At 40.6% G+C, this 22,743-nt stretch overlaps 1 protein-coding gene across 2 annotated transcripts in view; it reads right to left on the bottom strand.

Moving 5' to 3' along the window:
• Nucleotides 1–22,743, bottom strand: part of ERBB4 (erb-b2 receptor tyrosine kinase 4) — a 796,937-nt gene that overhangs the window by 109,423 nt on the left and 664,771 nt on the right. For both annotated transcript variants that reach the window (XM_083472043.1, XM_083472044.1), the window contains 4 exons: nt 21,887–22,019; nt 16,006–16,128; nt 15,521–15,619; nt 2,376–2,561 (listed from right to left, as the gene is read on the bottom strand). In XM_083472043.1, coding sequence (XP_083328169.1) covers nt 2,376–2,561; nt 15,521–15,619; nt 16,006–16,128; nt 21,887–22,019 — 541 coding nt within the window. The remainder of the gene's footprint in view (nt 1–2,375; nt 2,562–15,520; nt 15,620–16,005; nt 16,129–21,886; nt 22,020–22,743) is intronic.

The raw sequence follows: 22,743 nt of genomic DNA, 5'->3' as shown, positions 1-22,743 counted from the left end.
AATGATTTGAACCACAAATTCTAAGGGACTGGGAACATCTGTCCGACCCTTGCAGGCTTGTAGTTCTCACTTCCAGAAAGGCAAGTGGAGAAACATGCAATGGACACATACATGCCATCAAACATCTAGGGAGAAACTGACCTTAGCATGTTACTAATTGGAAAACACAGTTCTATGCATGCCTACTTGGAAGTAAGCACTACAGTTAGTGTACATGTATACAAGACTGAATTACTGAATTCCGTAAGGGGCCTTTTTCCTAGTCTCCTTTGCCCAAGTATCAAGGAAAACAGATCTGCTGCTGCAAATACATTTCATTTCTGAAGAGCTGAAACTGATGAGCTTTATGCTATAATAACACAAGGTCAAAGTAATGTTAACCTTAGACCATGGTGATACAGAAAAAGATAGCTTAATTAAACTTTGCTGTTCCACCTCAAAAAAATAAGTTACCTTTTCCTTACAATAATCCTCCCCCTCTTTCCCTTAATGGTTCACATCAATTAATCCTACAATTTAGTCTTTAAAGAACAGCTTTCAAGTATGGCCTTTCAAGTATGTCTGTGCTAAACTATTAGTAAAACTCTTTCTCACCCTTCCTTAGCATCCTTTCTTTAAAGACTTAATTTTAAATTTACTCATTTGGGAGACTAAGGCTGCAATGCTGGGAATATGCCCAACTGAATTAAATAGGCCTATTTCTGAGAATACATAGTTAGAGTCCCCCTGTAGAGTTGTAATTCTGTACCCACTTGCCTAGAAGTAAGCCAAACTATGAAGACCTTCCCCTGAGCTGCCACATCATTTGCCTCAGCTACTAGCAGCACAACCAGGTAAGCCTCCTCAGGTTTAATGTGGCAGATTCCCAGATAAGTGTGCATAGATCGCAGTTGAAATTCACCCATGGTAAGAGGGATCCTGACATAATCTGATATTCTAGCACAATCAACAAATTAATCAGGCTACAGATTTATATTTTATGTTTCTTTGGTCACAATAACATCTGTAGGAATAAGAAACTAGTAGTGAAAAACGTTTGCATATTATCCCCAATTAATTGTTAGGGGAATTTCTTGTGGGTGTTTCACATCCAAGTTCCATTTTACTTTGTTTTACTTTCCTGCAGTGTCCCAGTTCTAATGTTTGCATCGTCCCTTCTCCTATTCCATCCCCAACGCTACCTGATGAACTCAATACAACTTGTCAGGGTGGATGGGTGCCTGCGGAGCTTTGAGGCAGCATCACGAAGTAGCCTGTGATGAAACTGCCACTCCAGCAAATTAAAACACATGGGCTCATGGTGTTCCATGAAGAATAGGTGCATGTCTAGAAGAAGGAAGGTCTAGACACTGGCCAGGAGGAAGGATGTGTGTGAGACCTAGCCAGGCCAAGCCATGTATTAAGGACTTCCAAAGCGCCTAACATCCACTTCCCAGTCCACTGATCCAGTAAGGCAACAAAAGCAGGAGTTGCAATGGTTCCTGAAGAGCTATCATACATCCCTAGTGGGCTAGTCTAGGCCAACTGTGTTAAAAGTTTTGACGTCTTTAATGATGCGCCGCGTTTTAAGGGAAGGAAGTGCCCAGGAAATGGAGAGTGACAGATCACACACAGAATGTGGTATGTGTCCTGTGCCATCGCCTCAAATGGTTCCCTTTCACAGACTGCAAGAAAAAACCACCAGGATCAATGCTTCACATTTCATCCATTCAAATATTGATAAGAAAAGGTGGAAACAATAAATATTTCAGTCCAAGAAATAGGAAAGAGCAAACACAATCCCCAAACTTTGTTTTTCTACATAGCTTCTGCAGGGAAACATGCAATGATATTGTGGAAGGGGCTGGTATTTGTTTTCGTTTTTATCTTGGTTATTTGAGAAAGCAAAGACTGAATTATTGCAGCAAATTATTTACTCTGGATCCTTTTCTCAAATCCCACAAGATATTTACCTACCTCAATTTGTTTCAGGTATGTGAGATCCAGTTCTCCAAAACTTGACTCTCGCTTTACATCATCAGCTTGATTGTCTTCTTCATTTAATTAATTTTATTTATCAATTTCAGAAAGTGATTTCTTCTCATATATCAGATTTGTTTTAGAGAAATAAGTGTATCAATAATGAAAAATGCATGAGATCTAAAGCTTGACCCAGTGGAAAAATCTTCAATATATACAAGGGAGCAAAAATCCACAGAGCCCGCTTTCTCCCTCCCAAACCCAATCACAATAAAACATATTCCATAAATTAATAGAATGCAAAATTTATTTTTGCACACCAGAGATATGGAGCCTAAACAAACATCTCAAGCGGGGAATCTCAAAAGGTTTGAGATCTCTAGGAAAAAGCAGCAGCTGATTCTGTAAGCGCTTACCTTGGCTATCTGGACACACCAGTTCAGCAGCAGCTGGGAGCCAATGTTATCCTTGTGTTCATGAACGTAGTCCAATAAGCAGCCGTGGGGCATCAGCTGAGTAACTAGCTGGATGGTTGGGCTCAAGCAGACGCCTAGTAGCCGTACCAGATGTGGATGATCCATGCTTGCCATTATAAGAGCTTCCTGCAATAAAAAGCCATATATTTAAAAGAGCCACTTAATACCACACTTCCGTGCCCAACTGAAGCTACCTGGGCTGGTCCTGCTATGTAGCACTGTGAGTGGGAGACAGGTGAAGGCAGGAATTGGTGTCTAAATGATGTTCCTAGTATGGAGGAGGGAAGGTTGCAAACTGGGCTTCATTTCAGCAGTAAAATGTTTTGAGCTGGCAATGAAAGCAACTTTGGCTACACTTATAAGGATGTCCACCATTTGCATTGCAAGCTGTGACTCCTTTCATAGATACATCAGTGTACCTCTTTGAATCTGGATTCACTAAACACATCATTTCAATGAATGTATCACTGCACCATGGAGCAGGAATAGTGAAAAGCAAAAAAGGCAAAGAGGTTTCCTTTGAAAAAAGAAAAAGAAAAGCAGGAAGCTACTTCCTCCGTGTTCTCTTTCAAAATACATGCATTTCTGATAAGTTTTTAAAAAATAACCACAGTGCTTCCACATGTGGTGGTTAAAAATATCAAATGATCTTGCTGTTAGTAGTATGAAACCACCATCATCCCCCCCCCAGTCCCCCAAAGGGGGTAGAAGGGTAGAGGGAAGTGGAGTGGGGGAATTATATAGGAGGGGAAGGAGGCTGGGTTTGTATGTGGGAAAATTGCTCATCAGAGCACAAAGAGCATTTGAAACCAAATTGCAGTGTATTTGCATAATGGTTCTTTTTTCAAAAAAAGAAAGAAAAGATGAACAAGACATTAATTGTAGGGTGTGTGTATAATGAAAATAACAGATGGTTTAACCTTTTCTTTACTTCTGATATTTTTGAAATTATGTCAACTCATGTTTTTCAGGGCGGGCGTAAGGGCTCAGTGTAACTCATGGCAAGTTTGGGCCAGCAAGGGAGCAGAGGCAGGAAGAGCAGTTCCATTTAAACCATTTGTTCCATGTTAAAATTAATACACTAGTCTGTTGCACGGGGTCACCAAGATGCAATGTTAGTCGCTTTTCGACTGACACCAGAAAATAGCACTGAAGGCCGGCAGAATAAATACATGTTGACAGGTACATTATCCATTTTCGAGAAACAAAATAACTCTCTGGTTTATGCCCTCCTCCCCCCCATAAAGTTTTCTCTTTCTTTTCGGCAAAGAAGCAAGCGTTTCTATTTTAAACTGTGGCATTTTTCTTCATGTTGCCTGATTCATTGTTTTTGCACACCAAAAATCAGTGGCAGGTGTGGGAAAATGGGAGAGACAAAAGTATGTTGATAGACATATTAACTTCAGTGCATGATCTCCTGCTCATCTGCTATTTAATGCTCTATTTGAGATATGGAAAAAGCCATTTATAATGAATAACCAAACTGAGATGTGTTAGAATGTATTTATCCTGGAAACGTCCATATTGCATGCCCCAAGAAATGAACAAAGGAGGGTATAAAACACGTAGAGACTATACTATACTACTATCATAAACACAAAGATTTTCATGCCTCAGTCAGCATGACCAATGTTCAGGGTTGATGGGAGTTGTAGTTCTACAATATGTGAAGGGCACCATGTTGGCTACCCCCTGTACTATACTGTAATTGGTCTAAAGGATCATGAATCAATTCTGTCATTTGTATTGATGTAAACCTCCAGAACATATTTTGTATAGCTATGGTAACTATTTAGCTCTATCCCCAGTATATTTCATCTTATTGCTAAGGCTAGTGGCTAATGCAAATAAAGTTTCTATCTGCCCACTGTAATTGGACTAGTGATAGGCAAAGTTCTGGGCTCAATCTGGAACTAACATGACCTACTTAGTAACATTAGATTCTTTCATGCCCAATTCTTAAATATGGACATGCTGTTGTCCTCCCAATGACATAGTGTAATTGGGCCCAAGCAGGTCTCCTCCCTCTGTGACCCATCACCACCTCCTGAACTTGCAGTCAAGACCTGCAGCCTTCCAAGGTACACATGTTAGGTTTCCAGGAAACTACATGCAACATACACAGACACACTTCACAACATTGGCATGGTGATCTCTCAAAAAATATGCCTCTTTTTTTTGCTCGTGGTTCTGAGCTAGGAGCCACTTTGCTTATGAATCTAGGCCCGTGGGCTTCAAGTCAACACAGGGATGGAAGAAGCAATAGTTTAAGGTAGGGTTTTTTTTTCAGCTGGAGCTCACCGGAGCTCAGCTCTGGCACCTCTCAGGTGGGCACCATTGCCATTCTACACCAGATCGTAGCTAAAAGGGCCGAGAAGCGATATTGGCGTTCTAAGAGAACAAGGGAGAAGTTAGTGGTGAGTTCCAGTGAGGGTGGATGATCACTAAGGAGTGGGTTCTTTCAGTGGTAGCAACCAGTTATGGAAAGGACTCCCTAGAGTGGCTTGCTGCGTGCCTACATTGTGGTCTGTGTGGCCTTTTTATTTTCTCAGCTGTTCTAAATACATCAGAACATCATATGATGTATTTGCTGGATGAGGTCAGAGGTCTAGTCCAGCATCCTGTCCTCACAGCGGCCAACCAGATGGCTGTGGGAAACCAGCAAGCCGGACATGAGCTCAAGAGCAGCTCTCTCTCCCCCCCCCCCCCCGTGGCTTCCAGCAACTGGCATTCAGAAGCTCTGCTGCCTCTGACAGTGGAGGTGGAACATGACATGCTTCCCTGTGGCAGCTTCAGGGCAGCCTGACATTGCTTTATGCTTTCTTTGTGCTGATTTTTATGCAGATTGTTGTTGATGTTTAAACCTTGGTTGTATTACTAGAGTTTTAATACATGGTTTGTGTTGGGAACCTCCCAGAGGGCCTTGCTGGATATATAAATGTCAAAAATAAATAAATGAAAAGAAATGAATTTCAAATGTGGCATGACAACTTATACCAAATTTGTCTGTTTCAGCAGCCTTGCTACAACTTCCAGTTAGAGTGTGGCTCAGCACCACCTGCCTTCGTATGAAGAACAGCCACAAATACACACAAAAATGGCCCTGTATTGTACCCATGAAGCATGCAGACCTGGCCCAAGATCTTTCTGTGACAGCTTGATAAACTGAAAAGTTGTAATGCACCATGACACTGATAAATGTTTTTGCCTTTCTGAAAATATATGTATAAGCGGATGCCTCCTTAAATTTGCCTTCCCCTGTTTTGGTTTTCTATATTGCAGCCACAAAGACTCTTTAAAGTACTTAAGAAGCTCACCGTACTCTGGGCTGGGAATTATTTGCAAAACCTCAAATGTGTGCTGTGTGACAGGAGAAAGATATTAGAGCGGACACACATTTTTTTCATTAATTTTATGGTACCTGTAATTGCTACAGCAAAGAAACATGTCTACAGTGCATGTCTGAGCAGCCTTTGGGAGGAAGCAATTACAAATTGATGTATCTTCAACATATTTTGCTTGCATATTAAGTTTTGAAGAACCTCCTGCAGAATGCATCCCTCTAGACCTGGCTAACTGCTGAAGCTGACGGAGCCATATGTGGACGAAAGAAAAAAACCAAGAGAGGAGTGAAAAGAGGTGCAAATATATAACTAACCATTTAGTTATATGCAGAAACAAACAAACAAACCTATCCTCAAGGGTCTCCCAAGAATATAAAGGCACCATTTACTGACGCATCAGAGTAGCTATGAGTCAATCTAGATGTGGCAGGATCAGTGATCTTGGTTTTTCAAGCAATGGGACAGCCATGCTTGTTGTTCATGTATAAAATGTTTTATGAAATCTTAAAAGGGGGGCAGTGAAATTATTCCTCGTCTTACCTCTGCATGCTTTTCTCCCATCTGAGCTCATTTCTCGTAAGAGAGCTGAGCTGTGAGTGCTGGGGCTGCTACTCTCAGAGCCAAACAGGAAGAAATGAACCTGGGCTGATGGGAGCTACAGCAGATGAAGCGTCAGGCAGAGTTCATCCTTAAGGCAAGGAGGCCAGGGCACACTCCTTGGCCCCTCCACTCCTTGACAGAAACAAAACCTAAGCATCTAATAATGTAACTCGATAAATTGCAAACAAACAAACAAGCTGGAGAAGAGGAGGTTAAGGGGTGATATGATAGCCATGTTCAAATATATAAAAGGATGTCACATAGAGGAGGGAGAAAGGTTGTTTTCTGCTGCTCCAGAGAAGCGGACATGGAGCAATGGATCCAAACTACAAGAAAGAAGATTCCACCTAACATTAGGAAGAACTTCCTGACAGTAAGAGCTGTTCGACAGTGGAATTTGCTGCCAAGGAGTGTGGTGGAGTCTCCTACTTTGGAGGTCTTTAAGCAGAGGCTTGACAACCATGTCAGGAGTGCTCTGATGGTGTTTCCTGCTTGGCAGGTGGTTGGACTCGATGGCCCTTGTGGTCTCTTCCAACTCTATGATTCTATGATTCTATGAATTATGCAGGCAGAGAGCCAAAAGGGTGTGGGGCCTTTCCAGTATTTTGCACTGCCTCTCACAAGTATGCCTATCTGCCTACTGGATCTATCTATATCTATATCTATATCTATATCTATATCTATATCTATATCTATCTATCTATCATCTATCTATCTGACTATTTTTCTTTCTTTCTATCATCTATCATCATCTATCTATCTATCATCTGCCTTGGGTGTGTCCTCTATGCAATGAGATTTATTTTCCTTTGTTTTCCATTCTTGACCTTAACTTTTCATTTGGGTGAACTTTAATTAGAACAACTGGAAGAGCAACCATTTTTGTCTGTTTGTCCAGTCTTATCCTGTTGTTCTTACAGGGTCCCTTTGAGAGTAAGAATTCCAAATCAGACCATGGAATCAGCAAGCAGGATTCTCCCCCAGGACAGTACTACTAAGAGGCCCACCGTGTCTGCTTAACTTGAAACAATGTCATGAGGAGTATTGGCTGTTGAAATCAGATCACTATCACAGTCAAAATAAAGGAGGCTTTTTAAATGTTCAATATTCAGTGCCGACTGAAAGTCAGTGATGGAAATAACATAACCATGAAACACATCACCAATTGCACCTAGACATTTTGCAAGCTCTGGTTTTTCCATACAGCTGCAATCGCTCAATTTGGAACCGGGGGCGGGCGGGCTTTTTTTTTTATTACCAAAGGTAACCTCATTTGCAGAAGGCTCATGTTTTGAGCGGAGAGGCAGTGGTTCACTATCTCCATGCAAAAATAGTCAATATTTTCCCTATTGCAATGGCTTGGCTTTGCCACTTGATTAATGAAGCAGCTGTAAAATGGTATTGACTGTTAATATCACTCTTATCACAAGCAAATTGGTATTATCTCTCCCAGTTATCCGGACATTTTCCTCAAGAAGATAATGCAAACAGTTAAGATAACACTAAGGCCCAGGCTATCTGGTGTTGACCTCATTTTTTTATTGCACAATAATGGTCTATTTGTCCAGTTAACAACTAGTCTTCCGAACTAAAGCAAAAATCCTTCTGGAACTATTTTTAATCACTGTAGAGGCAAAATCTAAGATAACACACACACCACTTGTAACTAATAATACATATTTAAAGCTAACAATGATGAAGCCAGGATCATACCACAGGGCAACATTAAGCACCAGTCAACATGAAAGGCTGACAACGGGTGCTGAATTCTAATGGCCAGCCAGAACTAAGTTAGTAAGGTTTCAGCCAAATACTTGTCGCTTTTCATTTTGGAGTCAAGTGAGACATTTTGGTACTTTTGGGTAAACAACTTACCAAGATAATGTGAATATCAGTCTTTGTCTGGTGTTGCTGATTTCATTTACATTTCTTGGATTAATCACATGAATGATCACACCCAGTTAGGAATCATTGTCATAAAGTGGCATGGCATCATGACGTGATGCCGCCAATGAGAGTTGGCTATATGATGGTGTCAGTGAGGGAAATTAATTATTATGCCCACAGTCCTATGCATGGTTACTTAGAAGTAAGGCCCTTGTACTCAATAAGACTTAGTAGACAGTGCACATTGCAAGGAGTGTCAAAAATGTTAAAAAGGGAAGAGTTTTTTACATTGTTGAAAACTGAGCTGTTTTGCTTCAGATCTAGATGAATCAGTGTTTTAGAGATTTTCAAATCCTTGTTTTTAGTTATCATCTTTAAGGCCCTAGAAATGTGGCTGGTTTGTAAGTTATGCAGAATCTGAGAGAATTTTGCTTCTCCAGGGGATTTCTGTTTGTTGATTTGTCCATCTTGGGAATATACCTGACAGATATCCAAAGTTCAGGGTGCTCTTACATGATGATAAGGCACCAGGACCAATCAAACCTCCTGAGACCTCTGAGTATGTACATTAGGACTCTTATCGAATTTACACCAGCAAAAATCTGTTTGATGTCCTTAACCTAATATGCTCCCTTTTCTAAATTCTTGGCTCCTTCTCACATTGAAACAACAATGATTAATGGCACGTTGTTCTTTCTCAGGGACTCTTTACCAACACTACTTTACGTTTTGCTGCTGATTTCTGAGCCATTGAACTGAGGTATATTATCACACTCTTGTGCTCAATCTGTTATCATGAAAAAATCTAGAAAGTAATAACTTATCACTATAAAGTTCTCCTTTTTTAGAAAATAAAGTTTCAAAAATTGCTTAGCTGGCAAATTATATTTATATATACCCTATTTGATTGACTTTAATATCTAGACAGTTCTGCTTCAATCAGACATGTGCTGATTGACTGCTAACCTTGAACCATACAGCAACCTCATTGGAAGGCATTACGTATACACTGAAGAAAATAATACCTTGTATTATTAACACACATCCCATAAAACCTTCATTTATTATCAGCCTAACAGCAACCTGGCATATACATTACCATTTAGAAATTGAAATACCAACGTGTCTGCTCTGAATTGCTAATATAAGCTGGAGGCATGCAGAGAAAATTCCTAAATAATAGGAAGTTCTTTGATAGAGACTTTCCATTTCTTATTGTGAAGCATTGGCACTAATTGCTCAGTTCTGGGTAACAAATTCAGCCTTTAAAGCTGGATGTTCTTTGCCTGTTTCTTTTTTTTACTATAGTGGAAAGGGATTGTTTGGTAATTATGCCTCTCATTTTATTAATTTTAAATATTTCCTTCTCTTTGAACTTTGGGAAACTTTGAGGCAGCAGAAAAATTCTAAGTTTGTAAGGAATGAGCAGGAGAATTCTAGCTTCAGCCCACACAGCAGTTACCAGGAGAATATTAGGAGCCAGAAATTTTGACATCAGAGACCAAAATGCCCAGGGACTTTTGTTTGAGTTCCCTGGGTGGGCCGTTGTTGTCCTCCATGTACCAGATATGTATAAATGTGACAGTCTTGATTCCACCCTTGCGAATAATTTTGCTTAAAAAGCCTGTGCCTTTTAGGTTCTTTTCTTTCCTGGTTTTTGTAGAGTCAATTGGGAGCAGTGACCACTGTGCTATTAATTAAAAACATATGTAAATGGCCAATTGCAACCATCATCATCATCCAACATGGTGTCTTGGGCTAACCAAGTCAGAATGATGCAAATGGATGGTCTGCCAGGGATCCAGGGAAGGGCTGGATGGGGAGGTTTCTGCCAGAATTGGGGCAGCCTGATAGGGAGGGTCCTGGAGGCAGTAATGCGACAGGGCTCCCCATGAGGACTCTGTGGCTTGGCCTCCCTCCTAGCGCAGCCGCTGCTCCCCACCCTCTGCTACATTCTAATAGATAATGACTATGAAACATTGCTAGCCTCATCATCCACGAATTTGGCTTAACCATCACTGTATCTTGTGGTAGCAAATTCCAAAGTTTACCTATGCTCTGGGCAATGAAATACTTTCTTTTGTCTGTCCTAAGTCTTCTTGAATCGGTCTGGGTTTTAGTGTTTTTGGGTGGTCTAGATTTTCGTGTTGCAAGGTGGTGGTGGGGATATTCTCCTTCTCTACACCATGCATGTTGTGAAAGGCATTTATCATATTCCCCACTTTATAAACTGAATGCAGGACTTCTGTTTTTATTCTTTTGTGGGAAGAATAGCTTACCTGGGTTAAATATAGTTAAAGCAGAAAAAAGAACACTGCCTTGAACATTTCCTTGTCTTCCTGCAAAATATCTAAAAGCAGGTAACTTTCACTAGTAATCAGGTTTCTGGTTTCCTAGAGGCTGATTGCTCCAAGGCATTGCTACATCACATATTTAGCTTTTAGGAACATCCTCAAGCCTAGCATCTCCAGAAAGGACGAAAATTTCCATTGCACTCACAGTGACCTTTTCTGCCTGGAAGTCACAACTGTATCAACAACCTGGGGAAAATCTGCAAGCTGAACTCCCAAGGTAAGTAACTGCTCCTGTAAGAGATCCGTGCCCCTAGGTTTGCCCGAGGGTTTGAGATTAAACCGACCAAACAGAATCAGGCCACTTCCTACCAGTTGCAAAATGAGGTCCTCATTCTTTATGGAACCCCTCTGAAAATGTTCAGGATGACACCAACATGTCCCTAGGAGAAATTAGTTGTTTCACAGTGGAGAAGCCACTCTGGAAAAGCCTCTTATCGCTGCACACACCTGGTGTGCTCTTAGCGCATAGAAGACAAAGTCTGGCAAGTGTTTTTGGCTAATCTTGTCAACATAGCGAGTAGTCTTATTGAAACTTTTGCATACTGATCACAGAGTTCTAACCATCATGGTCTTAAAGGCCTTACAAAATAAAACATGTCTGTTATTTTTCTGTACTTGGGGGTGGGGGTGGGGAGAAATCTGATGCCTGCATTCATCAAGCCAAGCCAAGCCTAGTTTTCTCTCTTTTTCCTCTGCAATCACTTTATCCATCAAACCCCCTTTGAGCTAACTTAATTTATTTCCTGCATGCTTGGCAGGAGTGGCAGCTGCAAGAGCACTGGTCAGTATTATTTATTATCTTTATGCATCACTAAACAAAACACTCTCCTTGGACATGAAAAGCTATTTCTAGGGATATTGGTGAGCCACAATACGTCTGGAGGAAGTCAAGAATCCCCTCGATCTTAATTATAAAACCATAAAAGAGACCAACTCCCTTTGCAGGCTCTTACCAGGAAACAAATGAGAATGGGAAATTTATTTCAAATCATAAATCCAAAAACCTTCAGTTTAATTTTTCCCAAGCTAACTTTCTCACCTAGCTAAGCAGAAGTGCCTTCTATTATTAGCTCCTGGCCCAATATTGGCTGACAAGCATCAGTCAAGCTGTCTTCACCTCAATGAGCTTGGGGACTCCCAAGGAACTCTACATATACAGACTTCTGCTTGCAACCCCTAATTATTTTCGAAGAGATAATGAAACATTTAAGTGCACAGAGGTTAGATTAAACTTGTAAGTGGATCAAAACCCTGGATAAAATTACAGCTTGTGCAACATCGCCTTTTAGAAATGCAAGACTGTTTCTTTTCTTTTTGCCTGATGAGATGTGTCAGACTTCATTGATTTCCTTCTCTACTAGTATCCTGGATAGTTTATTTTACTTTCTAATCAGGAGTGCACTTCATGGCATGTAGGATATCTCTGCTTTGATGATAAGCTATTGGCTTTTGGCAACAGCCTCATGGCTGGTTAGAAATTCATGACATCTCCAAGTCAATTGACTTACAATGTATTAGGAGAAGGGAGGAGGGCTGGGAGACTTCACAGAGCACAGAAATTAATGTTGTTTTGAAAAGTTCCCACACAGCCAATTGGTGGGTCTCTTAGTACCTGCCTTTTCTTTCACAGACACAACACTATGGTGCTTTATACCTTGATGTCTGTAAGGTGAATGACATTCACATTCCACCCACTGCTTCCCAAGTCTGCAAGTTTTTTAGGTTCCCTTATCTGCATCACCCATCATGGAGGCTATAAACCAGAGCAACCTCAAGGGCATGCACTGCAAGGGTAGAAAGATTGCTCCATTATATACCAGATACAAAACCATGGATGTTCAGCTAGCAGAGTTGCAGACACTCACAATTTGAGGTCACTGCTTAAGGGCCCTCCCCCATTTTAAGCTATGATTTCCTGACATTGGTTTTTCTCTCTTTCTCATTATTTCACTAAACAATCATATAACCAACAAAGGTTAGCCAAACTAATTAAAGCAAAGCAAAGCATATTGCAACAGATCTCACCTCCTTTCTAAATCTGCATTCGTAAAACAGATTCTGTGGAAGACAATTGCAGAGTAGAAGTATGTTGTAAACACTGGACCAGCTTCAACTAATAAGCTGTGCTAGCACGAGCCAGTGCTGCAAGTCCCCCTCACACAATGGGGCTCCCCTCTCCCCCCCCCCATGTCTCCAATCAGCTCTGGTGTGATGGGAGAACCCCCAGAAAAACATAAAGGAGAAGGAAGGAGGAGATCATTCCACCAGGCAAACATAAATGCTTGCATTGATAGGTAATCTGCTGAGTGCTACTCTGAATTCCACCCGCTTTGTTTTGCTCTAGTAACCCCATTTTCTAGATACCTTATTTTGACAGTTCTTGCAATGCCCCACTGCTAAATCTTTGCTGAGTTCTTTATAAAACCTCAGTTGCATTGAAAAAGGACTTTTTCTAAAACTGAGGTGCTAGATAGCTAAGCTCTAAGGTATTCAGGTGAAGCCTTTCAGGTGAAGCCAACCTCAGAATTTACAACCTCAGAGGAATGATGCAACTAATAATGGTAATACGATGCAATTATGAAATGCATTGAATAATAATAATAATAAATTTTATTTATATCCCGCCCTCCCCAGCCGAAGCCGGGCTCAGGGTGGCTAACAACAATAAAACAGTACAAAAGTACAGCACAAACAACACTCTAAAATCATTCATTATAAAATTAATTAATTCAAGAACATAAGCTGAATGAAGGCAAGCCTTTACAGCAGTTACTCTAGTTTTAATTTAATCGTGAACCAAATTATGGATTTTTTGGATGCCTTTAGCTATCTGTTACAAGAGATCTTTGTAAAAAAAAAAGAATGGAACACAAAGGAAAGATGAGGACTGAAATAACTTTTGAGTGAGACATATGAGAAATAGTATTTGCTGTGCTAGGGGGAAAGGTACCATTCAAACATAGGGATTTTTCTTTGCTACTGAATTCAATGTCCCCTGTTGAGAGAAATATAGGAGGGGGCTGCCCACATCATGTACTAGCATGATGCATTATGTCATTATAGTCATTATGGATACATTAGAAAGTTTTCAAGGGTACTGAAATGACAGCCCAGTTGCCAAATTGCCACGGCCTATTCTCCTTTAGCCGTACAGCATTTAAAAGGGGCCCAACTGGTCACAAAGCACTCCTTGGTTTCATTTTCTTTCTGCCACCATTAAAAGATTAAACAAAAAGCAATGGCTCCTACTGCTAATCTCTTTGTCTTCTGCGGAATAACAGGCATTCACTCTTGCATGTCTTTTGTGTTGTCGCTCTAATGGGCTAAAGTAAAATAGGCATCTGTGCATACGAATCAGAATAAAACATTTGCAACAACACATATTGTTTTACTAATTCCACATGTCAAAGAGAAATGTCATCTTATCAGTTGCAAGGGTAAAGATCCAGAGCTTGTATCACAGGGCTGAGAAAGGTTCAGAAAAGGGCAACCAAAATGATCAAGGAGATGGAGCAAATCCCCTGCCAAGAAAGATCCAGGTGTTTTATTGTGATCTATAGGTCTGCAAGATATTCTGGGTTGTTTTCCCCCTTGTAACCTGAAATCCACCAATCAGCATCAAATGCAAACTAGTAGAAGGCAGAGACAGATGCAAAATGGTGGCGCCAATTACCTCCTGCAACCACCAGGCCATACACTATGATGAACTGCATATACAAGTGCAAATCCACATCTATGTTACTACAGATCAGAGGTTGCAACACAAAACTCTCAAACTGGTCAGCTGAACAAATGAAGGGCAACCAGTTAATTTAAACCAATAGCTTACAGGAGAGGAACACTGAAGCTGAGAGAGAAGAGATTAGCACAAAGCCAGCCACAGCAGAGAACAAGTTATTGCTGATTCCCTTCAAAAACAGCATTCAAGGACAAAGCATCAACTCTTTCCAGTCATGCTGGGATGCAGACTACCCCACCCCACCCCAAATCAAATGTGAATCATGAAAGAATTTTTTACCAGATAATATTCAATCTACCCATGTCCTCACTTGTGTGGAAGGAAGGCATGCCTGTTTCAGGATTGTATCCCCCTGTCTACTCCCAATACATCGTAACTCCCTTCCAGCTGCCATCACAGAACTTGAGAAATATTGCAGCATACAATTAATTCTATCTCAGGTAGCCAATAAAATTTGAAGAACATCCCCCAAAGTTGTCTAAATGTAGTTTTATCAAGTGATTTGCTTTTAAACGCTGCCCCTACCACAATCCCCTAAAGCAAACATTCTTGTCCCACAAAAGCCACCTTGTAAAAAAGGTGACCCACATACTCCCAGTACACAATAGTCCTGAGGAATATGGTATTCTAGATGGTGTGGACTGCAGTACGGCTGCTGCAGTTCACGCTGAGAGCGGGCAGAAGGCAGACCGAGATCTGCTGGTAGATCTCTAGGTGATTGGCAAAGGGTTAGCACAATTCCTAATCGATTAAGAGTAGCAGATTCCATTCCTCTTCTACAGGGATTCATCCCCCAGCCCACAGATCCTCATATGCAGGAGCAGCCTGTATGTACTGGACTGTGTGTAGGGTTCTTTGCTGCTCATCTATGCAACACACACTTGTCACTGTGTTGTTTCAGAGTTCGAAAGATAAAGCAACAAAGTGGGCCAGAGTTCAGTGAGCTTGAGGAACACTGAGTTGGTACCATATTTAGGTGGACGCTCGGTGCCTACTGAGTGAGTTTGGCCACCAAATCCATGCAAGTTTGGTTCTTCCAGGGCAATTCTCTCTGGGCATCATAAGAGTGTGTTAATTGGAAGAAGTAGTTGCCATTGTGAAGCTAAACCACAAATAATGTGTGTGAACATGCAACGCTGGAACAGGGTATCCATTACTTACATCCATGAACTCCACATTGGCTTTGGGGCCAGTTGTCTCATTCAGGATTTTAATGGCCACAGGAATCTTCACACTCTCTCCCTCAGGAACCCAAACACCCTAAGATGTTGAAAAAGTGAAGAAAAGCGTAACTCCAAATTAGCTACTTACAAAGCATTTGTCAAAAAGAAATCAACTGAACCTTGTTATTTGCCACACGCCTAAGTTGATCTTAGTACTTTGAGGTAAATGATCCTTTGAGTCCAATTTACATTTTCTAACTGAAATACCTTGCAGAATACTGAGCAGCCCAATTCTGAGAACTGAACACAGCAGTTGAACACAGGATCTGGGCACTGAGTTCTAAGTTGCATGTATAATCAAAAGGCATTTTATCTTCATATTTCAGGAACCCCTTGAACACACTACTATCCTGTTGCCCTGATAGGCTGAAGGTTTCACCAGATACACATAGTAGATGAACTAAGTCCATCAAAGGCACATACCTTATACACAGTTCCAAAGGCCCCAGATCCAAGGACTTTGACACGTTTTAGCTCTGTTTCTTTCAGAATGCGGAGCTGTGCCTGGTTGGGGGCTGTGCCACTAGGGGTCAAGGGTTCCACCAGCTGCAAAATGAAACTAGTGTTTAGTGAATGCTGGATACAAAAGTGGGAAACAGTGAAAAATGACAAGTCCCTATGCTAATTTCAATGATTTGTTCCTTAAAATCAAGTTTCCATTGTAGTTTTTAATTATTTAACATAATAGGTTTCCCTCTTAATTATTAATAAAACCTTTAAGAGGTTTCCAAAGACTATAAAGTATTCATTAACAATGTTAAGAAAAGTTAAATACAAGTTGTGTTGTGTTTTGTTTTGTTTTGTTTTTTTAAAAAATGACACTATAAATAAAAGCAACAGTTAAAAATATGCTATACAGTGGTACCTTGGGTTAAGTACTTAATTCATTCCGGAGGTCCATACTTAACCTGAAACTGTTCTTAACCTGAAGCACCACTTTAGCTAATGGGGCCTCCTGCTGCTGCCCCGCCGCCGATGCACAATTTCTGTTCTCATCCTGAAGCAAAGTTCTTAACCTGAAGCACTATTTCTGGGTTAGTGGAGTCTGTAACCTGAAGTGTATGTAACCTGAAGCGTATGTAACCCGAGGTACCACTGTACTGGAGAATTTTGTGGAATCACAAAATGCTTTTGCGTTCTGCCTTCTCATGATGGGCACTGAATCATCAATGTTTTGTGTTTGGCATGACCCAACCAATGATAAATGCACTATGCCAAATAGTAGAGACAGAAGCATGTGTTTATGTTTTCCACTGAATAAATGGATTTGATAGTTTGTTAATTCAAGCTGGATTGATAGTGATGAGAGAGACAGAACTTGAATGTAAGACTTCACAAAATGTACAGTGATGTTCTTGAACATCAATTTTAATTGTGATATATATCACAATGTTATCTGAACCACAGGATTTAACTGAACTCAGGCTGCAACCGTATACATACTAGCCTGGCAGTAAGTCTCATGGAACTCAGTGGGACTTCTGACTAGACATGTATAGAAGTGCGCCAGGGTACCAACTTGAATAAAATATTTGGGGGGGGGGGTAATCTGCACCCCACATAATCACACGTCATGGTGCACACACATCATTTGAATGGAAACGCCCATCAACTTTTGTTTTTTGGGGGGGAACGACTCCCTAAAATATTTTAGGGGGGGAGGACAAAGGGACCTTGGCTGCTATGAATTGTGCTTAGTGTTTAGTTTGCTTGTTTTTAAAGCCAGATCCCTGCAATAATCTGAGACATAATCTACACCCCATGACATTCAATGGCAAATCTTCCATTGTGTACATGCATCCTACATTAACCGACACTTCAAAAAAGAAAGGGAAGGAAAGAAGGACGGGATAAATTAGTATCTGAAGAAGTGTGCATGCACACGAAAGCTCATACCAAGAACTAACTTAGTTGGTCTTTAAGGTGCTACTGGAAGGAAATTTTTTTATTTTGGCTATGGCAGACCAACACGGCTACCTATCTGTAACTGGGATAAATTAGGGTTCAGTCCTAAAGCCAGACCACCAAGATGAGTGGAGTTAGGATCCAGCAGATTTCCAGCTGAGCCTGCCCCCCCCCCCAGTGTTCTGTGGGAGTGGGAGGGCTTGGGCTGGCCACATGAGCTGGCAATCCAGCACAAATTAAGGCAACAAAAAAGTCAATGTAACTCAAATACTATTTTAAGGGCTTGTTTCCCCCCATCTGCCAGGCTTAGGCCATCTCAGGCTGCAGCAGACCCACTGGTGTGGAAGAACTCTGCATTCTCAAACTTAAATGCAATCTCAGGTGTCACTTGGTGTTATGGCGGAGCATGTGCTTCTATCAAAATACCCATCATGACAGATTACATAAAATATTGTTTTAAAATACGTCAATCCATCAAATAAACTGTAGGTTCCCATTCCAACTTGGTGTTATCCTGATACTTATCTCTGCAAGGATTACAAGAGATTGTGTTTATTAAGACTGCTCAAATGAATAAGCATTTCAATGTACAGGTAAGATTAAGGCCTTGGAAACATTTAGCTACCTGAGTACTCTGCCCAGAATGCTCTAAGAAATTTAGCTAGTTTCTTTCTTTTTATCACCATCAAGTACCGGTAAGTGGTAAGTGTTGTCGTCATCCATAGATAAAAGGTAGGTGAAACACGGTATTTGTCAGTATGACATCATGTGCTATTCAAAATGTTATGTTCCGGATATATTTATGTATTTATTTATTTATTTATTTATTTATTTATTTATAAAACCACACATACCCCACCTTTCAGTCTTAAAAAATGCCCCTAAGGAAGCTTCAAATTATAATTGTAATTGTAATTACTCAAAGAAAACAATAAAAAACCAATAGCAACAGCCATCGACCTGGGCCCCTCCAGATGTTTTGGGCTACAACTTTCATCAGCACCTGGGGCTGGCTGTAGTCCAAAACATCTGGAGGACATGAAGTTGGCAAAGGTGCCCAAGAACATAAACAGAAAGCCATTATAAACAGTCAGCACCTTAATATTTAATTGATCCACCTCCCTTTAGCCTGCTTTAAAGGTAATGTTCACTCCAAGCTTTTTTCAAAAGAAAGAGGATTTGGGGGGAGGTTGGATTATTTTTCACAATTACATCGTGCTGGAGACCCTAATTTAATGCACATGCCCCCACAAATGCTCTTCCATGTGCTATGAGTTGTAATCCAACAAACCATGTGAATGGAATTCAGTCAGAAGATCGTCAATTGATTAGAACTATACAGTGCGCTTTTGATTGGAAATATATATTTCTGTAAAAATAAATGGGAAAAGACTAGCCTCTAAACACTGACAAATAGCCTGTCTTCTTTCAGGATAAGGAAAAATAATTAAGGGCTACTCTTGTTCAAATTGGGTTGAAACCACTGCAGTGTTTCAAAGTGTCTGTTTGCAAGGCTAAGTGCTCTGTGCATTGCCATTTGAGCACCATTATCATGCCTCTGTGAACATTGCGGACTACTTAATTAGTTGTATATAGACTACACTGCGCAGGCAAAAATTATCGGGAACTGGGAATTACTTTATTAATCTAGAACAAAAACAAATAGCAAAGAACAAAGCCATAGACATAAGCCTGACACCATAATTTTTACACTCTGCTTCCCTTAATTAACTTTCAAGCAGCCAGATGTATGCCAAACACTAAAAATAGGTGTAAGGAAGAGGACGTTATACATTATATGTACAAATTCTGATTAAAAATATAGTAGTTACAGTATCCAAATATACTCCTACTCATCTAATTAATTCTTGTTATTATTTGCTATCATATTAAGGACATATAAATATATTTAAAAGAACTAGTTAAATATGCAAGTTTAAAACCCTATTGGCCATCTTATATTTTGGATACTTAAGATGTTCTACACATCTGACGACATCTCCAAATTTTGAAGTTATGATGCTGCAATATTGTGCCCACTTACCTGGGGGGGCTCGATCCCGTTGGATTCCAGTCTACTGGAAGCAATGTAAAGCCATCATAACTAGAAGTCATTGACAGTTTTAGCCTCCATAAAGGTATCTGATTTGTTTTTTTCCATTCCTTTCCTTTTTTTTTATGAAAGGAAATCTGTCCCCTTATTTCTTTACATCCCTGTTTACAAAAGTGGAGCTTTCAAAAGTCTCTGATTTTAACAACAAAAAATGCTTCAAGGTGCCTCTTATGTCTCTCCTCACACTTGTATTCAGTGCTCTTTCTTCTAGAAAAGTAAGTGCTGAAACTCACCATGAAGGCCTCCCTCGTTCTCTTAAAATGGCAATGGTGCCCACCTGAGAGGGGCCATAAATGAGTTCCAGTGAGTTCCGGTTGAAAAAAGCCCTGCTTGTACTATTGTATTATTCAGCAAGATTTTAATAATGTTAACTGAAAGACGATGCAGTGTGCTACCCTTCACTGCCACTGCCACCAGCGCTAGCTGTGACAGCTGTGCTGCCTGGGGTACCTGGAGCTGGTTGTAGTGCAAAATATCTAGAAGGCACCAGGTTGGCAAAAGTTGTTTGATAATGACTTCCAAGTATTTTATCCAGTTAATTTTCACTGTGTCCAAACTAATCCCATTTTTCAGGCATCAAAATTTGACTCAAAATATGTGTGCACAGATAACTATAATAGATGAGATCATCCATTCTCCTTATATTGTATAATCAGTTGCACAGTGGAGAGAATCTGAAGCCTTAGCACAATCTAGGATGTTGCAAAATGATCGCTGCATCATTAGTATTTCCTACAACACTTGCTTCGTGTAGCAAAGCAAGCAAAGAAAACGGCCCTTAAGGCGAGAGCAGCGGAGCCAAAATACCTTGCTCAGCTGGCAGACAGCCTCTAGAAATCAGATGCCAAATGTTAAAGGTTTGAGAGTGTGGCACTATAACCAAACTGAGTGCTTCTAGGGTTATAGAGGAATATTAAACACAGAGGGATATTCTCTCCTATTCATTCAAAATAACACATAGGGCATCCTTAAAGCCATTTCAAAATTAGAATGCATAAAAGCCAAACAATATGATTTCTTTAAAAATAAAACAGCAAGACCAGTTTCTTCTGAACTGGTTACTGATGGCATGGTTATAAACCAGTCAAATCAAGGGTGGATCAATTAATTAATTTTAAGTGAGAGAAAACAATAGAATTACAACTTCATCAAGGAATTTGCTTTACACTGATCTGCTATGAAATTAAGGCTTGTCTTCATCTAAGCCTAACACTGCTGAGAAGAAATAGATTTCTGTTCCACTTGTAACTGCAAAGTAAAGCTGGATTTCTAAAGGCCAGCAGTTCAGATAAAGCAGAATCAAATCATGTTGGCAGTGTTTTGCTCATATACAGCATAGTCCTATACACTCTGAAAAACTTGTTAAACGGCTTAAAATAGCCAACTGCATGTTTTGAGCTTGGACTGAAAGAGGGAGTTTCTAAGCAAGAGCAATGCATCTTGGGAGCCAGCACACCTTAAATGTCAGGGGGCCTTAGGAAGAAAACTTTTATTCACAGCCCATCATTAAACAAAAAAGCTTTCAGATAGCTTCAGCAACCTCTTCTCCAGCTCCCACCAACTAGGGCTGGCAATCTGCACTTTTAAGGGTCGCATAAAACATGGATTCACCAGGTGCAACTTTTTCCACCACAGAGATGCAGTGACAAGACAAGCAGCAGCTGGCAACATTTTCTCATACTCTCATGCAGTGGACAAACATATGGAGTCAATTTCCCCCCAAATTAAATTTATCTGGTCTTCTTCAGCTTCACAGTCCTGAAATTTTGAGATGAGCACTCTTGATTGCAACCCATTTCAAGACCTATCATCATGGATACCCAATGATAACCGTCCTCAAAAATAAATATTTTTTTGTGGAAAATGGGTAAGGATAATACATGGTTTAATCTCAAACTAATTTAAGGTAGTGGGGGAGAAACTCATACTGGGGGAAATGCTGTGAATCATACTCTTCTAGAAAAAGGCATTCAGGAACTCAGTACTAACTGGGGGCCAAATTTGAAGAGGGCCCCAAGTGTTTAGGTACAATTGGAGAGAGGGTTTCATTAAAAGTTCAGCAACCTGTTTGGGACAATTGTGGAGGGAGTACACCCACACATACACACACACACTAATTCTACATAGTCAACATAATAGTACCCCATTATCAGTAGACATATTTGGATGGGAAAAATTTCATGAACAACTCTTTATAGGAGAATAAAAACAATTTGGACAAAGCTGGACAGAAATGTCTTTGTATGTATCTAGTGCTTCTTTGAGGAAGAAAGAAAAACTCTTCACCTCAGTCTCCAAGAACCTTCGCAAAGCCCTCTTTTTTTTGATGCTCTTGCGCCTCACATAAACTGCAAACGTCAAGCCCAGAATGACGATGATGAAGAGTCCTCCAATCACTCCGGCAGCTATCAGGGGCGTTCTGTGAATCAGGAGCCAACAGTTAACTGTGAGTCACAGGAGCAGGTTTGTGTGCATGCTTACAAATTAAATTTTGTGAAGTGTAAGGATTTGGGAAGTTAGTATTGCAACATTTCAAATCACACAAAAACACAGTACGATTTGTGACAAAGTTTTTTTTCTTTATCACATTCTGTTCTGTTGTTGTTGTTTTTTAAGCAGGCCATCATGCATGTTTGATGGGGAAGGAGGGCCCCGTGTAGAGAAGAGGCAGACAATTACCATGTGTTTTGATGACAAATGAAAACACTGAATGGAGAAACAAAGATTCACAGTGCAAGGGCTCCTCTCTGACATTAAATGCCAATCAGAGATGCTCCACAATATTTGCACGAAGAAACTGCTACCCTAGGTAGAACCATGGGACAGGGTATTGCCAGAAGCCAGGCCAGCCCACCCATGAGGCAAGGGGCAGCAGATCTGGCCTCCAAGGAACACATTGCCCACTGCTGCTTCTGCCACTGTGGCCACAACAGCTATGGCATGCTCTTCGGAGGCTGGATCTGCCTCCTCCTTGCCAGCCTGCCCCTAATTCACTGCTACAGCAGCTGCTCAGTGAACAGGAGGCACTGCAGGTCTCTCCGCACTCCTAGGGAAGAAATGTCAGGGGCTACCCTCTAGAGTCTCCTGGTCTCTGCATTCACCTGGTATGATTCAGAGCAGGTCCTTTTCTTCCCCATGACAGC

The sequence above is a fragment of the Podarcis liolepis genome, assembly GCF_965112155.1.
Source record: "Podarcis liolepis genome assembly, chromosome: 1".
Taxonomy (NCBI): Eukaryota; Metazoa; Chordata; class Lepidosauria; order Squamata; family Lacertidae; genus Podarcis; species Podarcis liolepis.
The sequence above is the reverse complement of the archived record's forward strand: the minus strand, read 5'-3'. Positions and strand labels throughout refer to the sequence as shown.